Source organism: Lithobates pipiens, unplaced genomic scaffold, assembly GCF_037356315.1.
Source record: "Lithobates pipiens isolate NorthernLeopardFrog02 unplaced genomic scaffold, aLitPip1_a1.2 Scaffold_41, whole genome shotgun sequence".
Taxonomy (NCBI): Eukaryota; Metazoa; Chordata; class Amphibia; order Anura; family Ranidae; genus Lithobates; species Lithobates pipiens.
In genome coordinates, this window is record NW_027507861.1 from 860,445 (window position 1) to 881,709 (window position 21,265).

At 45.0% G+C, this 21,265-nt stretch overlaps 1 protein-coding gene across 1 annotated transcript in view; it reads left to right on the forward strand.

The window, feature by feature from the left end:
- Window positions 1-21,265, forward strand: part of LOC143956752 (vomeronasal type-2 receptor 26-like) — a 181,196-nt gene that overhangs the window by 140,537 nt on the left and 19,394 nt on the right. Inside the window, exon 5 of the mRNA XM_077466939.1 lies at window positions 16,320-16,387. Coding sequence (XP_077323065.1) covers window positions 16,320-16,387 — 68 coding nt within the window. The remainder of the gene's footprint in view (window positions 1-16,319; window positions 16,388-21,265) is intronic.

Below are 21,265 nucleotides of genomic sequence, written 5' to 3' on the forward strand. Positions count from 1 at the left end.
AGGACTTACCTTGGATAAACCCAACGCACCACCCAAAATACATTAAATCCCATCCTCTCATAGGACCTACTCTGGAAATATTCCATGATGCCTAGAAAAAAAGTATCCCTTCCCCATGGATAAGTCCTCTCACACCTTTAAGAAATAACCAGGATTTCCCCCCAAGCACTGAGGGGAAATTTCTCAAAGGTTTGTGGCCTCACAAAGAAGTGCTTGTCAAACACTTCTTTTTTTAAATATAATTTTTATTGGAATTTTAACATATACAATCCAATAATGCTGAATACAGACATGAACAGTTATTGCAGTATAACGATCAACATCATACAATATTTGGCAGTTAACATTCTTGTTGAGGTAATCTCCTAAGAACAATTATGGCTAATAGCAGCGACTGAAACCAGCTGAACCTTCCATCGTACAACCCTATCTGGCCTCTTCCTGTGACCCTTCGGGATCACACTGCTCAGGAGGGGGTCCGACATGGGAAAGGAAAGTGAAATAAACTGGGATACAGCTTATACGTCAGATCCTAATAAAGTCTCGGCAGCCTAACCTTTTGTTTTAATTCTTTACATTCATTCTATTCTTGTACTTAGTATGGTTGTAAGTGGAACAGATGCAAGGGTATCAGGTGGGGGAAAGGGTGGGGGGGAGGGGGAAAGATAAAGGGAAAGGAAAGTGGGATATCTTCAACGCCCGTACCATTCTTTCCAACATTTCCAATTGTTGTCAAAAGTTATGCAAGATGCTTTTCTGAGTGCTAATAGTCTTTCGTAGTTATAGTTAAGGTTCACTTGAGCCATTACTTCCGAGGGATTTAGAGAGAGCGTATTTTTCCAGTGTCTGGCTATTACTAGTTTTGCAGTGATTAAAATGTGGATAACTACTATTCTAAATTGGGTAGGGTAATTACTTATTCCTAAGTGGAGGATTGCTAGTGCCGGGTCTGGTGTTTGTAATATCCCTGTGATGTCAGCGAGAACTGTAAATATTTTCCTCCAGTAACTGGTTAGGTTCTTACATTGCCAGAATATGTGTAGGATCGTCCCTGGGTTACCGCAATTTCTCCAACATAGTATGGAGTGTGTGGAGAACATTCTGGCGAGTTGGAAGGGAGTTCTGTACCATTTTGTTAGTATTTTCTGAGTTAGTTCTCTATGGTTAATGCAGCTTGTGGCTTTGTAATTATATCGAAATACTTCACGCCAGTGGTCTGTCTCATAGGTTGTACCTAAGTCTTTTTCCCATGATAATATCACTGGGGATTTAATAAAATCTTGTTTAGATTGAAGTAAATTGTATATAAGAGATATGCCTTTACATTTGTTCTGAGTAGTTGTATAGAAACGCCACGCAAGAGTGTTAATTTCAATTTTCGGCAAGGGGTTTTTGACCAAGAATGAGGATATTTGTCTATATAGCATTTTGTGTGAAGCAGGCAGTTCATATTTGTCTTGTAAGGTTTGAAACGCTAAGGGAGTGTTTCTATCCAGGAGCTCTTCTACCCATGCTATACCTTGGTCCAACCATTTTGTGATATGGCTGTATGGAAGTAGTACTCCAAGTGTTTGCAGCGGAGTTTTTATAGTAGTGAATGAGTTATCATTTTTTGGTTGACTCAATAAGTGTCTCCACGCTAGTAACATGACTTTGGTTGTCGGGGAAAGGGACGTTAAGGTTAACGGTTTCCAGGAGTCTGCAATCAGTAATAGACTTAACGGGTATATTTTGTTAACAGTTGCTTCTATATTAACCCATAGAGGTGGGGGATGTGTATTGAACCAGTATTTAGCTTGAGCTAGGATGGAAGCCCAATAATAATCCTTTATGTCCGGAAGACCCATCCCTCCTACCTTTCTGTGTTGTATAAGGATCCTGTGAGAGCAGCGGGCTTTTTTCCCTTGCCAAATATACAATTTAAGGGATATATTTAATTCATAAAAGTGGAATGCTTTAAAAGGGATGGGGAGCGTTCTGAATACATATAGTATTTTGGGAAGAATAACCATTTTGAAGGAAGCTATTCTGCCTGCCCAGGATAGGTCGGTTTTGGCTATATTGTTCATTGTTTTCCGTATGTCTAAACGTAAATGTTTAATATTCGTCTCAGCGATTTGTGATAGGTTGGCCGATAGGTGAATGCCCAGATAGGGTATAGTTTCCTTTGCCCATACATATGGGAGGGTTTGTTTTAGATGTTCTCTAGCATGATGGTTAACGCCCAGATCTAGTATTAATGACTTGTTGAAGTTGACTTTATAATAAGACAAGGTGCCAAACCGATTTAGAATATCATGTGTGAATGGTAATGAAACAGTAGGGTTAGTAAGAAGGAGGATCACGTCGTCCGCAAATAGATTGATAACATGGGTGGTCTTATGGTATCTGAATCCTGAGATGTGGGGGTGGGTTCGAATGGTCTCCACCAGGGGTTCCATCATTAGGTTGAAAATAAATGGTGATAACGGACACCCCTGGCGGGTCCCATTCGTGATCTTGAATTCCTTCGACAATAGTCCTGACGTGTAAACTCGTGCTGATGGGCTGTAATATAAGGCTAGTATAGCAGATAATGACTCACCCTGGAACCCAAATTTCCTTAGGACCGCCTCCATATACCCTCAATGAACTCTGTCAAACGCCTTCTCTGCATCTGCAGATAGAAAGAGAGAAGGCGTTTTCCTAGTTTCCGCCTGGTGGATGATATTTAGAAGCCGTCTGGTGGCATCTGATGCCTGGCGACCTTTGGTGAAACCCGTTTGGTCCGGTTTCACCAGATCCGGTATAAGGTCATATAATCTGTTAGCTAATAATTTCGCATAAATCTTGATATCTCCATTTAATAGAGATATGGGGCGGAAATTAGCTGGAACATCTGGGGGTTTACCTGGTTTTGGTAGGGTGATCACCTATGCTTGGAGCATTTCTGGTGGGAAAAATCCTGCCGTCCGGGCCTCATTAAATACTGATAAAAGGTTCGGTGATAATACATGGTTGAAAGCTTTGTAATATCCGTTGGATAGACCATCTGGCCCTGGGGCTTTGTTGAGGGGGAGGGATTTTACAGCTTTCTCTAATTCTGCCATGGAGAAGGGGTCATTTAATGTTTGAAGTTGGGATTCCGAGAGTGAGGGTAGTTCCAATTTAGATATAAAGTTATCAATATCTGTTCCACATGGTTGAATAATTTTGGGGTCGTCCCTTAAATTGTATAGTGACGAAAAATAATCCGCAAAGGCATTTGCGATTTCCTGTGGGTTTGCTACTTTTTTAGAGGTGTCAGGGTAGTACAAATGTGGGATTACAGTTTTGGATCTACGTTCTTTAAGTCGGTTGGCTAAAAATTTGCCTGCTTTATTATTAGTCGCATAGTAATTTAATTTGAGTTTGGTCATGTACTGATCGTGTTGTATGCTAAATAGTTCCCTGAGTTGGAAGCGTGCATTAGATAACTTCGAGGCTAAAGCTGCTGTAGGAATGGTTTGGTTTTCCTTCTCTAGTTTACGGATTTCTGCAATAAGATCCGTGACCTTAGCTGCACTCTCCTTGAATAATCTGGAGTTCATTTGGATAAGGATACCACGGATATATGCCTTATGGGCATTCCAGTTGTTGAAGGATTTTGTGACATTGGGATTATTAAAACAAAAAAATTCTTCTAGCTGTTGGGCTATGGCTTTTTGAGATTTTGGGTCCTGACAGATGCTGGAGATGTCATACTGAAGAAGGCTCGATTATACACATTTGGTGGTCCTGTCCACTAATTCAGGACTTTTGGAAGATGGTTCACGAAACCATCACCTTGGTAACTTCAGAAATCATACAATTTAAAGCGGCGCATTACCTTTTACATCACACCACAACCCCCAAAAAACGTTACCTAAAATCATTGACGATGTTTATGATAAACGCTGCAAGACACTGTATTCCATGCCACTGGCGTGAACATATAACACCATTGAAAAAAGAATGGTTTCATAGGATCAACAATATTGAATCTATAGAGGAACTCATAAGCATCTCACAAGAGAAAATCTCTAACTTTACTGCAACGTGGTCCAACTGGATCGACTATAAAATCTCTCAGGCTTATAAGTCCTCCATAGGGTAACTAAATACTTCCTTCACGGTCTACTCCTTTATGATAAGGTACAAGAGATGTGAGACTGAATAAACAATGTATTCTGTCACCCCTCCATTCCAGATTAAATCCCTTTGTTTTGTGTTGTTTTTTTTTTTTTCTTTTCTTTTCCCTTGGAGAGTGAGTATCCTTCTACTGAAAAAATTTAGTAATGTACAACGGTAATCCTGTATACCTCCCCAATTTTATCTGACCACATCAAATTTTGTATTGTACGAAAACACCTTATGTAACAAATATGTGCGACTTATTTACTGTAATGTTTCATCGAATTTGTATTTGCTGTTCAACCAATAAAAACCTTTGTGAAAAAATAAAAAATAAATAAAGAAAAAACAGGCAATTTTGGAGCGGGAACAATGGAAGGAATTTACAGTCAGAGTTTTTTTTTTAGCTATTAAAGATTTGATGGATCTACTGGATGAAAGTGAGGAATCCTTGGGTGGTCCTGCTGAAGAGGGTTCCCCCTCCTCAAGCAATTCCTCCCAAGGAAATATCTAAATTTCTCAAGAAATCGACCAATTTCCCCCCATTAAAAACCAATCCAAATGTATGGACATTTATGCAGCAGGTAACGAGTGATGTAAAAAAAAATTGGATTTCAAATCCAATAGGGAAAAAAATATTACATTTCAACAATACCAGGCCATTACACAATTACAGAATAATAGAGAAATTGCCATCAAGATGGCAGATAAGGAGGGAAATGTGGTGGTGATGGACACTGAAAAATATAGACAAATGTCTCTTGATATATTGTATTGTCAAATAAGGAATGGTATTGTCTCATCTCTAGGGAGAACATACAGACCTTCAGCAATGATTATGAAATAATCATTACTGAAGCCTATAATAATGGGATTATTAATAAAGACAGATTTGAAGCTTTAATGATCACCCACCCAAGAATTCCATCTTTTTATTCCCACGACCCATCTTCTGCGTAGTGTGTTACTAATGGTTTTCTTTGAGACTGTGGTCCCAGCTCCCTTCAGGTCATTGACCAGGCCCTGCCATGTAGTTCCGGGCTGATCATTCATCTTCCTAATGATCATTGATGCCCCCAAGGTGAGATCTTGCATGGAGCCCCAGATCGAGGGAGATTGACCGTCATCTTGAACTTCTTCCATTTTATAATAATTGTGCCAACAGTTGTTGCCTTCTCACCAAGCTGCTTGCATATTGCCCTGTAGCCTATCCAAGCCTTGTGCAGGTCTACAATCTTATCCCTGATGTCCTTACACAGCTCTCTGGTCTTGGCCATTGTGGAGAGGTTAGAGTCTGTTTGACTCAGTTTGTGGACAGGTGTCTTTTATACAGGTAGCGAGTTCAAACAGGTGCAGTTAATAAAGGTAATGAGTGGAGAACAGGAGGGCTACTTAAAGGAAAAATAACATGTCTGTGAGAGCCGGAATTCTTACTGGTCGGTAGGTGATCACTTATGTGATGTCATAAGATGTAAATTAATATTAAAAATCATACAATGTGATTTTCTGGATTTTTCTTTTAGATTCCGTCTCTCACAGTTGAAGAAAACCTATGATAAAAATTGCAGACCTCTACATGCTTTGTAAGTAGGAAAACCTGCAAAAATCCACAGTGTATCAAATACTTGTTCTCCCCACTGTATATATATATATATATATATATATATATATATATATATACAGTATCTCACAAAAGTGAGTACACCCCTCACATTTTTGTAAATATTTTCTTCTATCATTTCATGTGACAACACTGAAGAGATTACACTTTGCTACAATGTAAAGTAGTGAGTGTACAGCTTGTATAACAGTGTAAATTTGCTGTCCCCTCAAAACAACTCAACACACAGCCATTAATGTCTAAACCGCTGGCAACAAAAGTCAGTACACCCCTAAGTGAAGTGTCCAAATTGGGCCCAAGTGTCAATATTTTGTGTGGCCAGCACTGCCTTTACCTCTTGGGCATGGAGTTCACCAGAGCTTCACAGGTTACCACTGGAGTCCTCTTCCATTCCTCCATGAAAACATCATGGAGCTGGTGGATGTTAGAGACCTTGTGCTCCTCCATCTTTCATTTGAGGATGCCCCACAGATGCTGAATAGGGTTTAGGTTGGGAGACATGCTTGGCCAGTCCATCACCTTTACCCTCAGGAACGGGCCCTGCAGTGAAATATTATATCAAGAATTGTAATTAAACCTGTTAAACAGGGGCTGAGAAATTGGGCCTTAGGCACTGGTGCCACAACACTGCAACACCTCACAGATACTCTAGTTGGAGCACAGGAATGAGCCCTGCTGCAAAGTACTGCGTCAACAATTGTAATTACATGCCCCTGTTAAACAGGGGCTGAAAAATTGGGCCTTAGGCACTGGCGCCTCGACACTGCAACCCCTCACAGATACTCTAGTTGAAGTGCAGGAATGAGCCCTGCTGCAAAGCATTGCATCAAAAATTTTAATTACATGCCCCTGTTAAACAGGGGCTGGAAAATTGGTCCTTAGGCACTGGTGCTGGTGCCACAACACTGCAACCTTTCCCAGATACTTGAGTTGGACTGCAGGAATGAGCCCAGCTGCAAAGTATTGCATCTAAAATTGTAAGAACACACCCCTGTTAAACAGGGACTGAAAAATTGGGCCTTAGCCACTGGTGGCATCACCCAGAACCAAAAATGTTCTTCCAAGGTATCAGCAGGATCATTGAGGAGGAAGAGGATAGACAGTCAACATAACAGGACAGTCACTCAGCATCAGCATAGGCAGTCTTGAAGGGATGTCACATTTCAAAAAAAATATTCGGTTACATCAGCTTCAGGTGCTTGGTAGCTGGTGGTGATCCAAGGCTGATTCATCTTTATGAAGGTTAGTCGATCAACCAAGTCGGTGGACAGGCGCACCCTGTGATCGGTTACAAAGCCTTCAGCAACGCTAAATGTGTGTTCCGAAAGAACGCTGGATGCAGGACAGGCTAGTAGCTCAATTGCATACTGTGCAAGCTCTGGCCAGTGATCCATCCTCAAGACCCAGTAAGCCAGAGGATTTTCGGTGGGAAAGGTGTCCAAGTCTGACCTTGCCCCTAGGTATTCCTGCACCATGTAAATCAGATGCTGGCGATGGTTGCTGGACCTGATCATAAAACATGTTGTCCAGGACCAGGAGTTTGTAACCTCTGAGTCTCTGGGAATGCATTGCACAGACTTTTCTGCAAGGCCTCCCAGAGATGTCTCATCCTCTGCTCCCTCTGCAATGGCAAGATAAGGTCCGCAACCTTACCCTTGTACTGTTTGATACGAAGAATATGAGGATCCTTCCACAGGCTTTACAGGATCAGGGAGGCCACGCAGCATAGGTTAGCTGAGGCATACGGTCCAGAGTCCTCTGGGTCACTAAGGATGACATGATCCACAGCCACCTCCTCCCAGCCACGTACAAGTCCATGGGTTTCTTGGGACTGTAAATCATCCCTAAAAGACTGCTTCTGCTGCTGCTGCTGCTGCTGCTGCTGCTTCTACTGCTGCTGCTGCTGCTGCTGCTGCTGCTGCTGATGCTGAGTGCCAGGCTCCACCTCCATGCTGACACAATCCTTCTCCTCCTCCTCCTCCTCCTCCTCTTCCTGTGTGATGGGTGGGACAGCAGGGACACTGTCTGGATAAAGGGGGCCTTGAGAGGCAAGGAAGTCCTCCTCTTCCTGCCTCTGTTCTGCCTCAAGTGCCCTGTCCATTATTCCACGCAGTATATGCTCCAACAGGTAGACAAGTGGTACAGTGTCACTGATGCATGCACTGTCACTGCTCACCATCCTTGTGGCCTCCTCAAATGGTGACAGGACAGTGCATGCATCCCTGATCATGCCCCACTGGCTTTGTGAAAAAAAACAGAGCTCCCAAGACCCTGTCCTGGTGCCGTAGTTGCACAGGTACTCATTGATGGCCGCTGCAGCATGGCCAACGTTTAGTTCAACCTGGGGGGCATATCACATATAAAGCGGTTCTTGGGCAGTTTTAACTCCTTTTGGAGCTCAGCCAGCTGAGCACTGGCATTATATGATCGGCGGAAATGCACACAGACTTTCCTGGCCTGCTTCAGGACATCCTGTAAGCCTGGGTACTTGCCCAAGAACCGCTGCACCACCAGGTTAAGGACATGAGCCACACAGGGCACATGGGTCAGTTGTCCCTGTCGGAGGGCGGAGAGGAGGTTGGTGCCATTGTCGCAAACCACCATTCCTGGCTTAAGCTGGCGTGGTGTCAACCACCTCTTGGCCTGCCCCTGCAGAGCTGACAAAACATCTGCCCCATTGTGGCTCCTGTCCCCCAAACAAACCAGGGCAAGCATGGCATAGTTTTGCCTGCGTACTTGCGTAGCCCCTGAAACGCCTACGGAGCACCGCTGGTTATGAGGACAGAGCACTGGAAGAGGCCATGGAGGAAGAAGAAGAGGAGGGGTGGAGGAGAGGGGTGTGTCACAACCAATAGTAGCATTTTGGAGGCGTGGTAGCAGAATAACCTCCAACACTACTGCACCTTGTCCTGCATCCTTCCCAGCTGCCAGAAGAGTGACCCAATGGGCCGTGAAAGACAGGTAACGTCCCTGTCCATGCCTGCTGGACCGTGAGTCAGTGGTAATATGCACCTTACCACTGACTGCTCTGTCCAGCGAGGCAAGGACATTGCCTTCCACATACCGGTAGAGAGCCGGAATCGGAGTTTGGGGACCTGCCACTGAGTAACCGCACATTGTACAAATTCAAGGGGGCCGAGTCTACCAACTGAAAAGGCAGCAGCTGAAGTGCTTGCAATTTAGCCAAGCTAGCATTCAACCGCTGGGCATGTGGATGGCTGGGAGTGAACTTCTTTCGACGGTCCAGCAGCTGGGGCAGGGACATTTGCCTGCTATAATCAGATGTGGGTGTACTGCTAGCAGAGTGCCCGGAAGCACTTGGCTGTGACACACCTAATTCTAAACCTTCATTCCTCTCAGAGCAGGTTTCAGAGAGGACTAAAGGTCTAGTGGGGTTGGACATCCCAGCTGATGAGGAGCAAGGAGAGGTCCGCTTTGTTCTTTGGTGTGGGTCTTTGAGGTACGCTTGCCAACGAGCTGCATGGCAGGTCAACATATGTCTGGTCAAGCATGTGGTGCCCAAGCGGCTGATGTTTTGGCCACGTGAGATACGCTTGAGACATATGTTGCAAATAGCAGCGATGCGATCTGATGCACTAATCTCAAAAAAGGCCCACACCAAAGAACTTTTAGAATAACACGCAAAGGCAGCGCCCTGCACAGGCGGAGCTCTGCGATGTGATTCAGTCGGTGTTCTGCCCCTAAGCTGGCCCCCGGAGGGCATCCTGCCTCGTTGGACATGTGCCTCCTCCTCTCTCCTACCAGGCACCCACATGGAGTCAGTGCCCTCATCATCCCCTCCCTCTTCATCGCTGGAGCAAACCTGGCAGTATGCTGCAGCTTGTGGAACACGACTGCCAGATTGCTGTCCTTCTTGAGCATTCCCTCTCTCTGTGCTCACGCTACTGCCTTCCTCTAGCTGAGTATCATCATCAGAGCCTACAAAACACTGGGCATCCTCCTGGAGCATGTACTCAACACTGTGCTCAAAGAGTTCAGGAGACTCCTCAGGAGGACGTGGTGGGTCTAGGGAAGGAGTCACTGATGATGACATTGAGAGGAGGGAAGACGATGCGTTGGCAGCTGCTTTGCTAGTTCCCTGAGCCTGGGTGAGAGAGGATGAGGAGGATGAAGAGGGCTTGGTCATCCACTATACCAAGTCTTCGGCATGTTGTGGCTCAACATGTCCAGCTGCTGAAAAGAAGGACAAGCGTGTCCCATGGCCACGTGCTGATGATGACGATGCACCGCGTCCACGACAGCACTGTTGTCTCTAGACACAGAGCCTGCTTGCCATCTTTTATCGGCTCGCGCCTGTCTGCCTCTCCTTACTGGCCTTCCAGACATGGTAATGGTCTGAAGGGAGATGGAAAAACCAGCAATTGGGTAGTGTATATTGTGCTGGAGGCACACACAACACCCACTCCTGCAGATGGCAGATGGCTCAATTAGAGAAGAGCTATGTAGGTGGATATAACGGTGTTTTCTGCGGTCAGGGCACGCAGACAGCACGCACAATCTCCTACAGCTGACTGCAAGCTCTATTTAAAAAGAGCAATATAGCTAGCTATATAGGTGGATATAGCGGTGTATACTGCACTACAGAAGAGCAAGAACGCAAAATCGGCCGATAACGAACGGTGTATACTGTGTTGAAGGTACACAGTACACCCAATAACTCCTACAGACACCAACACACTACACGAGGCTGCCACGCTGGCGGCCTTATATAGTGTGGGGCGTGTACTACACAGCCTGAGCTATGATTGGCCACAGGCATCCTGCCTGTGGCCAATCATGGCTCTCCTCACTTCCGGCGCTGTGATTGGCCAAGCATGCGGGGTCACAGTGCATGCTTGGCCAATCATGAGCCAGCAATGCACTGCGATGGCGCAGTGCATTGTGGGCTATGAGCGCCACACAAATTTGGCAAGAACGGCCCATAACGTTCGGTATTCGCCGAACAGACGAACAGCCGATGTTCGAGTTGAACGTATGTTCGACTCGAACATGAAGCTCATCCCTAGTGGTGGGGGTAAGTGGCAGCCAGGAGGTGGCTGGGCCCAGTAGCCTGCCCGAATCCCAGGTCACTCCACTCCGCCTTCCACAAAAAAGTTCCAGGAAGAGGAGTAACCTGGAGGAAACAGCACTTGGCCTATTTTGGAAGGCTACTGTGGCCCTCAGTACCCCCTCAATAATCAAGACTATGCCTACATGGCATCCTGCAAAATGCAGGAAATGGAGGAGGGCCAATGCCTCTTATGTGAGGCAATTATGTTACAAGCCCTGAATAAGGGGGGGGGGGGCGAACTCACAAGCCAAAGCCATGTTCGTGAGTTCAACCATGGTCTTCCCCACCTCCTGCCACAACTACAACACCAGAGCCACAGCCTGGAAGCAAGCATGTAAGGAAGACAAGAGAGTAATGGCCTGGGTTCGGTCTGGTCTGACAAAAGACGCAGGCTGTTGTAAGACCACAGCCTGGGAACATATATGTCATCTGCTGCTGTGCCTGATTTCTTGGAGCCCTGGAACGGACTCTTGGGGCCACCCATTTTGACTGTAAAATAACTGATATGTGCCCTGGGGTACAAAGGCTTCTTAAATTTCACCATTTTCTCCAGCATTGCCTTCCTCTTTATTTTGTTATGACCCAGAATAAATAGCTATTTATTTTTCACAAATACTTGCCTATGTGTTTTACTTCAAAAAGGACAGTTTGTTTGTAAGTAGGCAGGTACATTTCAAAAATAAAAGGTCAAATTAAGAAGGGACACCAACACCAACCAATCTCTTTGAGGTTAAAAAATACAAGATAACAATGGTGTTGTGGTAACTTGACACAAAACAAAATAAAAAATTATGGAGATCACTATATATAAAAAAAAACACTATAACCAAAAATTCTAAACATTATTATGAAGATCTGACAAAAGAAAAAAATATATATTATTCAAGAGATCACGAGAATATATATATATATATAATAAAGAAATCAGGTTGTCAGAACTTTGTATGAATATCAGCACCAAAACAAATTCATTCTTCTAGCATTATAAAGAAGAAGAGAATGTGCTGCATTAAAAGATTTCAGAATTTGCAGCATTATGAATGTGCTATCTCCATTACGAACGCTAGTTTTACCAGACCGAGCGCTTACGCCTCGTACTTTATTCTGAGCATGCATGGAATTTTGTGCATCGGAATTGTGTACACACGATTGGGATTTACCAAAACGGATTTTGTTGTCGGAAAATTTGAGAGCCAGATCTCAAAGTTTGTGTGTCGGAATTTCTGATGGAAAATGTCCGATGGAGCCCACAAATGGTCGGAATTTCCGACAAATAGCTCCCATCAAAAAAATTTCCGACTAAACTCCGCCACGAGCTACGTTCTTTGTTTGTAGAGTCATTCGAAAAATCATACACTAAATTAAAAGCGACCACTTACAAGTAACAAGGTAGGTAGACTTATGGCCTTGAGAGTAAAAGGCCACAGAACAAAATCCAAAATACCCTTTATATACCACCCTCACACTAAGGAGAAAGTTCTAAAGCCTAATGAAATTGCAGATGCATTTAGCGCGTACTATAGCGACCTTTACAACTTAAGGAAAGACAATGACTCCATCCAACCTCCCCAAGCAGACATACTTGAGTTCCTTACTCAAATAGACCTTCCCGCCCTATCCCCTACACAACTAGAAAGCCTCAACGAGCCCTTCACGGTCCCTGAAATAGAATACACGATAAATAAACTCCCGAGCGCTAAATCCCCAGGCCCAGATGGATTCAATGGGGAATATTACAAAAAATTCCATAAACTATTAGCCCCTGCACTATGCAATGTTTACAATTCGGCAGCGAAGTCCTCCACATTCTCCCAAGAAATGCTTAGCGCAATAGTAATAACTCTGCCAAAACCCGGTAAAGAGCCAAACTCACCCCAAAACTTCCGCCCCATTTCCTTACTCAATGTTGACATCAAAATCTATGCAAAACTGATCGCCAATAGATTATTGGATATTATCCCAGACCTTGTACATAAAGACCAATCAGGGTTCACAAAAGGCCGTCAAACCTCTGATGCCACCAGGCGTATGGTGGACATCATTCACCATACAACGCACACCAGTACCCCCTCTGTACTTCTGTCCCTAGATGCTGAAAAAGCATTTGACAGAGTACATTGGGGGTACCTCTCTCAGCAGTACTGGGAAAATTCGGTTTTGCGGGTCCCATTTACAGTGCTATCGTGGCCCTATACTCTTCCCCCTCCGCCTGAGTGTACTCGGCAGCTCTCATCTCCATTTGACATCTCCAATGGCATTAGGCAGGGATGTCCCCTATCCCCCCTAATCTTTAATCTAGTAATGGAGCCTCTCGCACAGTCTATCCGAATGAATGATCTAATTACGGGCATACCCATAGGTAAGAGCGTACATAAGATAAGCTTATTTGCGGATGACGTCATTCTTATGCTAACTAATCCTACCACCTCCCTCCCGGCAGTTCAGAGGACCCTTGCGAGATTCAGCAGAGTGTCATACTACAAAGTAAATGATTCAAAATCATACATTTTGAACCTGGGCCTTGATGCCCCCACCAGCTCCATGCTACAAAGTCATCTCCTGTATCCATGGGCAGAGGAGAGCATTACTTACCTAGGGGTTTAACTAACCAAAAACACAGCTGATCTATTCTACCACAACTACATACCCCTTTGCAATAAGCTACAATCTGACCTCCGCAAGCTAGCGACCTTTGAACTTTCGCGAATGGGCAGCCTTGCAGCCTTCAAAATGCTCCACCTACCCCAGGTACTGTACCTTTTTAGAACCCTGCCAATCATCATACCCAACAATTATTTCAGATCATTACAAACTATCCTTTCCGCCTTTATATGGCAAGGTAAAAAGGCTAGAAGTGCGCATAAGCATCTTATCAAACTTCGTCTAGCTGGCGGGGTGGGTTATATTGACTTCCAAGACTATTACATGACCTCCATACTGACACAAATGCGAGAATGGATTGTTCCCGCACAAAACACTTTGTGGGGACAGTTAGAAGCATCACTTACCCCAGAGAAACACTTACATGTCTGGCTACTTTCCACTACTCGTCCTCCCACCAAAAATCCACAATTCCCCCCTACGATGACAGCCACAATCCGGGTCTGGCACAGATTCCTACACCTCACCAACAAATACAACAACAGGGCCACACTTAAAACACCACTGCTCGTTCTTCAAAAGCAAATAGATCTAGTTTCCTTTAAAAAATGGCAGGATAAGGGTATATCGCATGTTGACGATCTATTCAAATTAGATCAATTTAAATCCTTCCCCGACCTTCAAAGAGAATACCAATTACCCGACTCAGACCTCTATCTATATCTTAGGACCAAACATTACCTTCATGCCTCCCCTAACTGGTCATGCAAAATCCCCCACCCAGCTTGGATATTTCTTACAATCCCTTTATGCAAACATAAAGGCATCTCCCTCTTCTATACCCTGCTCCAATAAAAAAAACATATTTGTCAAATCCGCTCCTATGCTTAAATGGGAAAAGGATCTTGGCCACACATACATACCTGAACAATGGTCTAACGCTATCAAGGCCACCTACCAGAACACCAATTGCTCTACTTTATGGGAATTGACTGTTAAACTAGTTCAACGGTGGTACTTGGCCCCAGACAGGATGTCAAAGTTCTCTGAACAGCATAACGCAACATAACATCTGGAGGCAGTGCGGGAAAAAAGGAGACATGCTCCACATCTTCTGGAGCTGACCCACCCTGACATCCTTCTGGGAATCAACATTTCAGCTATCATCTGCAATATCCCACATTGTAATAACTCCGCATTCCGAATTAGCACTCCTATCCCTGAACCTAGACCAATATCCGAAAACACTGAGACACACTATATCCCATATTCTGATGGCAGCTAGATTGTGCATAACCAGAAGGTGGAAAAACCCCTCTCCACCAACCCTGACAGAAGTAGTGAGCACCACTCATCTACACCATGTATATGAACTAACAATTGCACGTAGCAATACCAAGAGATCCCATGCTATCCAAACATGGAGCCCATGGGCATCATGGGTCGCAAACACCAATAATCTACCATTAGAGAATTAGCCTCCCTCGCCTTTGTTTGTTTGTTTAATTGCTGATAGACAACTTGATAGTTGATATCCTCCCCACTTACAGTATGTTAAGTTGTTGTACTTATGTTACTTCCGTAAAATGGTTTGAAAACATGATGTTTCTCGCACATAGTGGGGTCACAAACCACCTCTCGGGGGGCTGCTCTCCTCCCAGACACAGAACGGATCCCGTAAGGGGTGTCTGGGTGGAGAGGAGAACCCTGCCCAACTTAAATGGAGCTATCAAGCTCCATCTCCAAGAGAGGATCACACAGGATGGCGACATAAGGTTGCCTCCACCGACCTACGCATAATGCTTATTCCGCTGCAATACTTCAGAGATTTTCTGTATGTCAAGACCGTTGTGTAACTATATGTTAATGCATTTCATGTGATTCTTGTATTGTTTGTAAACTCAATAAAAATGTATCTTTTAAAAAAAAAAAAAATCCGACGTGTGTACGCGGCATAACTGGGATAGACATGTAGCAGAATACATTTTGGCCAAGATTTAAAAAGAAATTTGTTTTTTTTTGTTTTCAATTTAGCTGGATGTGTTTTATAGCAAAAAACAAAATAAAGCAAAACAGCAGTGATTAAATAGCACCAAAACTAAGCTCTATTTGTGTGAAAAAAAGGATAAAAATGTCATTTGGACACAGTGTTACATGACTGTGCAATTGCCAGGTAAATTTAGTGCAGTGCTGAATAGAAAAAATGGCGGCCTGGTCATAGGGGGGGGGGGATCTTCCAAAGCTAAAGTGGTTAAGCAGACCTTAACCACCTCCTGCCCGCCGTATAGGGGGAAAGACCGCTATAGCGCAGGCCTCAATTGGGACAGCGTCCATGTACATCCTCCTGAGATCGCACCCCCTGCAGGGTGCACGTGGCACGCTCTGTGATCAGCAAGTCAATAAGATTTGGCTGATCATAGATCGGATTTCCGGGGCCGATACCGGACCAATACCATGTGATCAGCTGCCAGCCAATGACAGCTGATCACGTGATGTAAACAGAAGTTCAGTAATCGGCTTTTGCTTTACTCACGCTACAGGGAGAGCCACTGCTGCTATGCAGTGCTCACCAGTGCCCCCTACAGGTGTATATCAGTGCCGCCTATCTGTGCCTACCAGTGCCACCTACTGCTGCCTATCAGTGCCACCTCTCAGTAGCAAAAAAAAAAAACAGCACCAAAAGAAAGCTCTATTTGTGTGAAAACAAATGCTAAAAATGTCCTGTGTGTACAGTGTCACATGACCGCGCAATTGTTATTCAAAGTGTGACAGCGCTGATAGCTGAAAATTGGCAGGGACAGGAAGGGGGTGAAGGTCCCCGGTATTGAGGTGGTTAATTCCAGAACTCTTATAGCTGTAGATGGTAATGTGTGGATTTCTGTCTTCCATTAACAGCTGCACAAATATGTGAGAAATGTTCATTACACCGACCCGGACGATGGCGAGATCTACTTTAATGAGAGGTGAGAAGTTCCAACCGAACTTGCTTTACAAAGCTGGATGACGGCGAACAACTCACGTTTTCTCACTATGATAATTTCCTATATTAAAGGCCAAGAATTTGTGCCGGGAGTATTAATGAATATCACTGATCCCATCTTCTGGAAAAGAGGCAAAGTAAGAGATTTTTTGGTTGTTTTGTGTTTCTATCATATGCTGAGGAGGAGGGTCATAATTAGGATTTATAGGGATCGTTATCCTTATTGGAAGATATACCGGCCAATGTGCCTGTTCATGAATGGGGTCATTCTTGGAGTCGGTGAAGGTTGCTGATTGCTGTAAATTTATTCACGTGGAATGTTTCTTTATAGGATATTTATTTTTGATTTTGGGAATACAGCATCTCACAAAAGTAAGTACACCCCTCACATTTGTGTAAATCTTTTCTTCTATCTTTTCATGTGACAACACTGAAAAAAATTACACTTGTCTACAATGTGAAGTAGTGAGTGTACAGCTTGTATAATAGTGTAAGTTTGCCGTTGCCTCAAAATAACTCAACACACAGCCATTAATGTCTAAACCGCTGTCAACAAAAGTCAGTACACCCCTAAGTGAAAATTTCCCTCCCCTGGTGTCATGTGACTCGTTAGTGTTACAAGGTCTCAGGTGTGAATGGGGAGCAGGTGTGTTAAATTTGGTGTTATCGCTCTCACTCTCTCATACTAGTCACTGGAAGTACAACATGGCACCTCATGGAAAAGAATTCTCTGAGGATCTGAAAAAACATAAAGATGGCCTAGGCTATAAGAAGATTGCCAAGACCCTGCAACTGAGCTGCAGCACAGTGGCCAAGACCATACAGCAGTATAACAGGACAGGTTCCACTCCGAACAGGCCTCGCCATGGTCCACCACAGAAGTTGAGGTCACGTGCTCAGCGTCATATCCAGAGGTTTTCTTTGGGAAATAGACGTTTTAGTGCTGCCAGCATTGCTGCAGAGGTTGTAGGGGTGGGGGGTCAGCCTGTCAGTGCTCAGACCATACGCTGCACACTGCATCAAATTGGTCTGCATGGCTGTCATCCCAGAGGGAAGCCTCTTCTAAAGATGATGCACAAAAAAGCCTGCAAACAGTTTGCTGAAGACAAGCAGACTAAGGACATGGATTACTGGAACCATGTCCTGTGGTCTGATGAAACCAAGATAAACGTATTTGGGTCAGATGGTGGCAAGCGTGTGTGGGGGCAACCAGGTGAGGAGGACAAAGACAAGTGTGTCTTGTCTACAGTCAGGCATGGTGGTGGGAGTGTCATGGTCTGGTGCTGCATGACTGCTGCCGGCACTGGGGGCTACAGATCATTAAGGGGACCATGAATGCCAACATGTACTGTGACATACTGAAGCAGAGCATGATCCCCTCCCTTCAGAGACTGGGCCGCAGGGCAGTATTCCAACATGATAACCTCCCCAAACACACCTCCAAGACCACCACTGCCTTGCTAAAGAAGCTGAGGTTAAAGGTGATGGACTGGCCAAGCATGTCTCCAGACCTAAACCCTATTGATCATCTGTGGAGCATACTCAAATGGAAGGTGGAGGAGGGGAAGGTCTCCAACATCCACCAGCTCCGTGATGTCATCATGGAGGAGGGGAAGAGGACTCCAGTGGCAAACTGTGAAGCTCTGAACTTCATGCCAAACAGGGTTACGGCATTGCTGGAAAATAATGGCGGCCACACAAAATATTGACACTTTGGGCCCAATTTGGACATTTTCATTTTTTGTAGCCAAGTGTCATTTCTTCAGTGTTGTCACATGAAAAGAGAGAAGAAAAGATTTGCAAAAATGTGACTGAGTGGGTGTACTTACTTTTGAGAGATACTGTATATAAGTTATTGAATAAAGTTGTCATAGAAGATGATGGAGGGTGTAAATCTCTGACATATGTGACATGGGATATAATTATAAAGGAAAACAACTGAAAATCTACCTGATCCAACTTACATGTAAACTTAAGAACAAACCTTCAGAGCCTTGTTTGTAACCCGGGGACCGCCTGTCCATCCAATGGGACGAGGGCCGCCACCTTCTCACCAAGCCAAACCTGAACACTTTAGCAGCGCACGCCAACATTTATCATTAAATTCATTATCCCTGTACAAAGCAATGCACCACAATTGTTTATGTAGTATACACTATATATATTTTGTGTTTATATAACATTTCTAATCATATGGAGTTTATCACAAGAGTCCCCCTTTGCATCAGATTCAACAGAGTTCCCCTTTACATCTCAATGCACAGGTTTTGTTCCCCTTTCCATATAAATTGTCAGTAGAGGAGTGTGGAAGGGATGATGGGGGCAGTATGTACAGGAGAGGACTGTGGATGGGAAGATGGGGGCAGTATGTATAGGGAAGGATGGTAGAGGGGGTGATCGGGGCAGTATGTACAGGAGAGGAGTATGGAGCGGATGATGGGGGCAGTATGTATAGGGGAGGAGTGTGGAGGGTATGATGGGGCAGTATGTATAGGGGGGAGTGTGGAGGGGATGATGGGGGCAGTATGTAGAGTAGAGGAGTGTGGAGGGGATGATGGGGGCAGTATGTATAGGGGAGGAGTGTGGAGGGGATGATGGGGCAGTATGTGTAGAGGAGGAGAGTGGAGGGGATAATGGGGCAGTATGTATAGGAGAGGAGTGTAGAGGGGATGATGGGGGCAGTATGTAGAGTAGAGGAGTGTGGAGGGGATGATGGGGACAGTATGTATAGGGGAGGAGTGTGGAGGGGATGATGGGGGCAGTATGCATAGGAGAGAAGTGTGGAGGGGATGATGGGGGCAGTATGTATAGGGGAGGAGTGTGGAGGGGATGGGTGGGGGCAGTGTCAGGAACCATGAAACAGACTGAGACAGAAGTACAATCAAATCAAACTTGTTTATTAATAAAAATAAAAGGTAAATAGAAAAAAGCATAGTCAAGCATAGCCAGAGTCCTGTAACCAGATTGGGTAGTCAGCCAGTCCAAAGTTCATTAACCAGATCGGGTAATCAGCCAGGTCGGAAGTCAGGGATCCAAGGAGAGCAACCGCAAGCAGGATAAGAAGCCAGGTGGGATGTCAGCAAGCCAGTCTTGAAACAAACAGCAGGAGATGGTTCCCTGTGATGTGACCAATGCGAAGGCAAATGGAAAAGTGAGCAGGAAGGCTTTAAATAGGCAGGACAGATGAGCATCATTGGGAACAGCTGGTAACTGTGGGAAGAGAAGAGAGCTGGCAATTAGCCGACAGCTGAGCGGCCAGCCCAGAGGAGGAAGGGCTAAGCCAGCCCTTACAGTACCCCCCTCAATGACCCCTTTCCCTCGGAGGGCCACCAGGCTTGAGGGGAAACCGTCTATGGAACTCGCAGAGGAGAACAGGGGCATGTACGTCAGAGGGTGAAACCCAGGAGCATTCCTCCAGACCGTACCCCTTCCAATGCACCAGGTACTGTATGCGCCCACGGAACCTACGGCAGTCAACAATGGATTGTACCTCATACTCCTCATGGTTCTCAACCAGAATAGGGTGAGGACGTGGCATTGAGGTGGTAAATCGGTTACAGACCAACGGTTTCAATAAGGAGACATGAAACACATTTGAGATGCGCATACCAGGAAGAAGGTCCAACGAGTAAGCTACTGGGTTAATCCTGCGAAGGATACGGAACAGCCCAATAAACCGAGGTGCAAACTTCAGTGAGGGAACATGAAGCCGGAAGTTTGCGAGATGACAGCCAGACCCTGTCCCCAACCTGGTAGGAAGGCGCAGGCAGGCGTCTGCGGTCAGCATGGAGTCTGTACCTATCATTAGCATGACGCAAATCCTCCTGGACTTGTACCCAAGTGGAACGAAGACCACGGAGATGCTCCTCTAATGCAGGAATACTCTGTGAAACAAACGAGTCAGGCAACATGGAAGGTTGGAAACCATAATTCGCCATAAATGGAGACAATCGGGAGGCAGAATTCAAGGCACTGTTATGAGCAAACTCTGCCCAAGGTAATAGGTCAGACCAGTTGTTATGATGGTCAGAAATAAAGCAACATAGGAATTGCTCCAAGGACTGATTGGGTCGTTCTGCGGCCCCATTAGACTGTGGGTGATACACAGAAGAGAACGCAAGCTGGATTCCCAACTCTGCACAAAAGGCTCGCCAGAACTGGGAGACAAACTGACTGCCCCTATCTGAGACAATTACCTTGGGTAGCCCATGTAAGTGAAAGTTCTCCCAAGCAAAAATGGAAGCCAGTTCCTTAGAGGTGGGCAACTTCTTAAGTGCAATACAATGACTCATCTTTGAGAACCGGTCAACCACCATAGGGATAACAGTGTTGCCTTGGGAGTTGGGCAATTCCACAATGAAATCCATAGACAAGTGAGTCCAGGGCCTCTTTCCATTGGGTATGGGTTGTAGGAGGCTCACTGGAAGGTGTCGGGGAGTCTTACTCTGAGCACACATGGGACAGGCAGCTATGAAGGCGGTAACATCAGCCCGTAGACTAGGCCACCAGAATTGTTGGGAGTTGCCCAAATGAGTTGATTCTTCCCAGGATGGCCAGCTGCCTTGGGAGAATGGTAAGTCTGGAGAACTGCAGTACAGAGACTCTCTGGGACAAAGCAGCGATCACAAGGTTTATCAGAAGGAGCATGGACCTGAGCAGCAACAATTTTGTCACCCAAAGGAGAAGTGAGACTGGTGTGAATCATAGCCAAGATATAATCAGGAGGAATCATAGGAACCAACTCTGACTTGGAAGTGGAGGAAAATTGTCGTGACAAGGCATCAGCCCTTACATTCTTAGTATCGGGTAAGAATGAGACAATGTAATTAAAGCTTAACAAGAAAAGAGCCCATTGCACCCT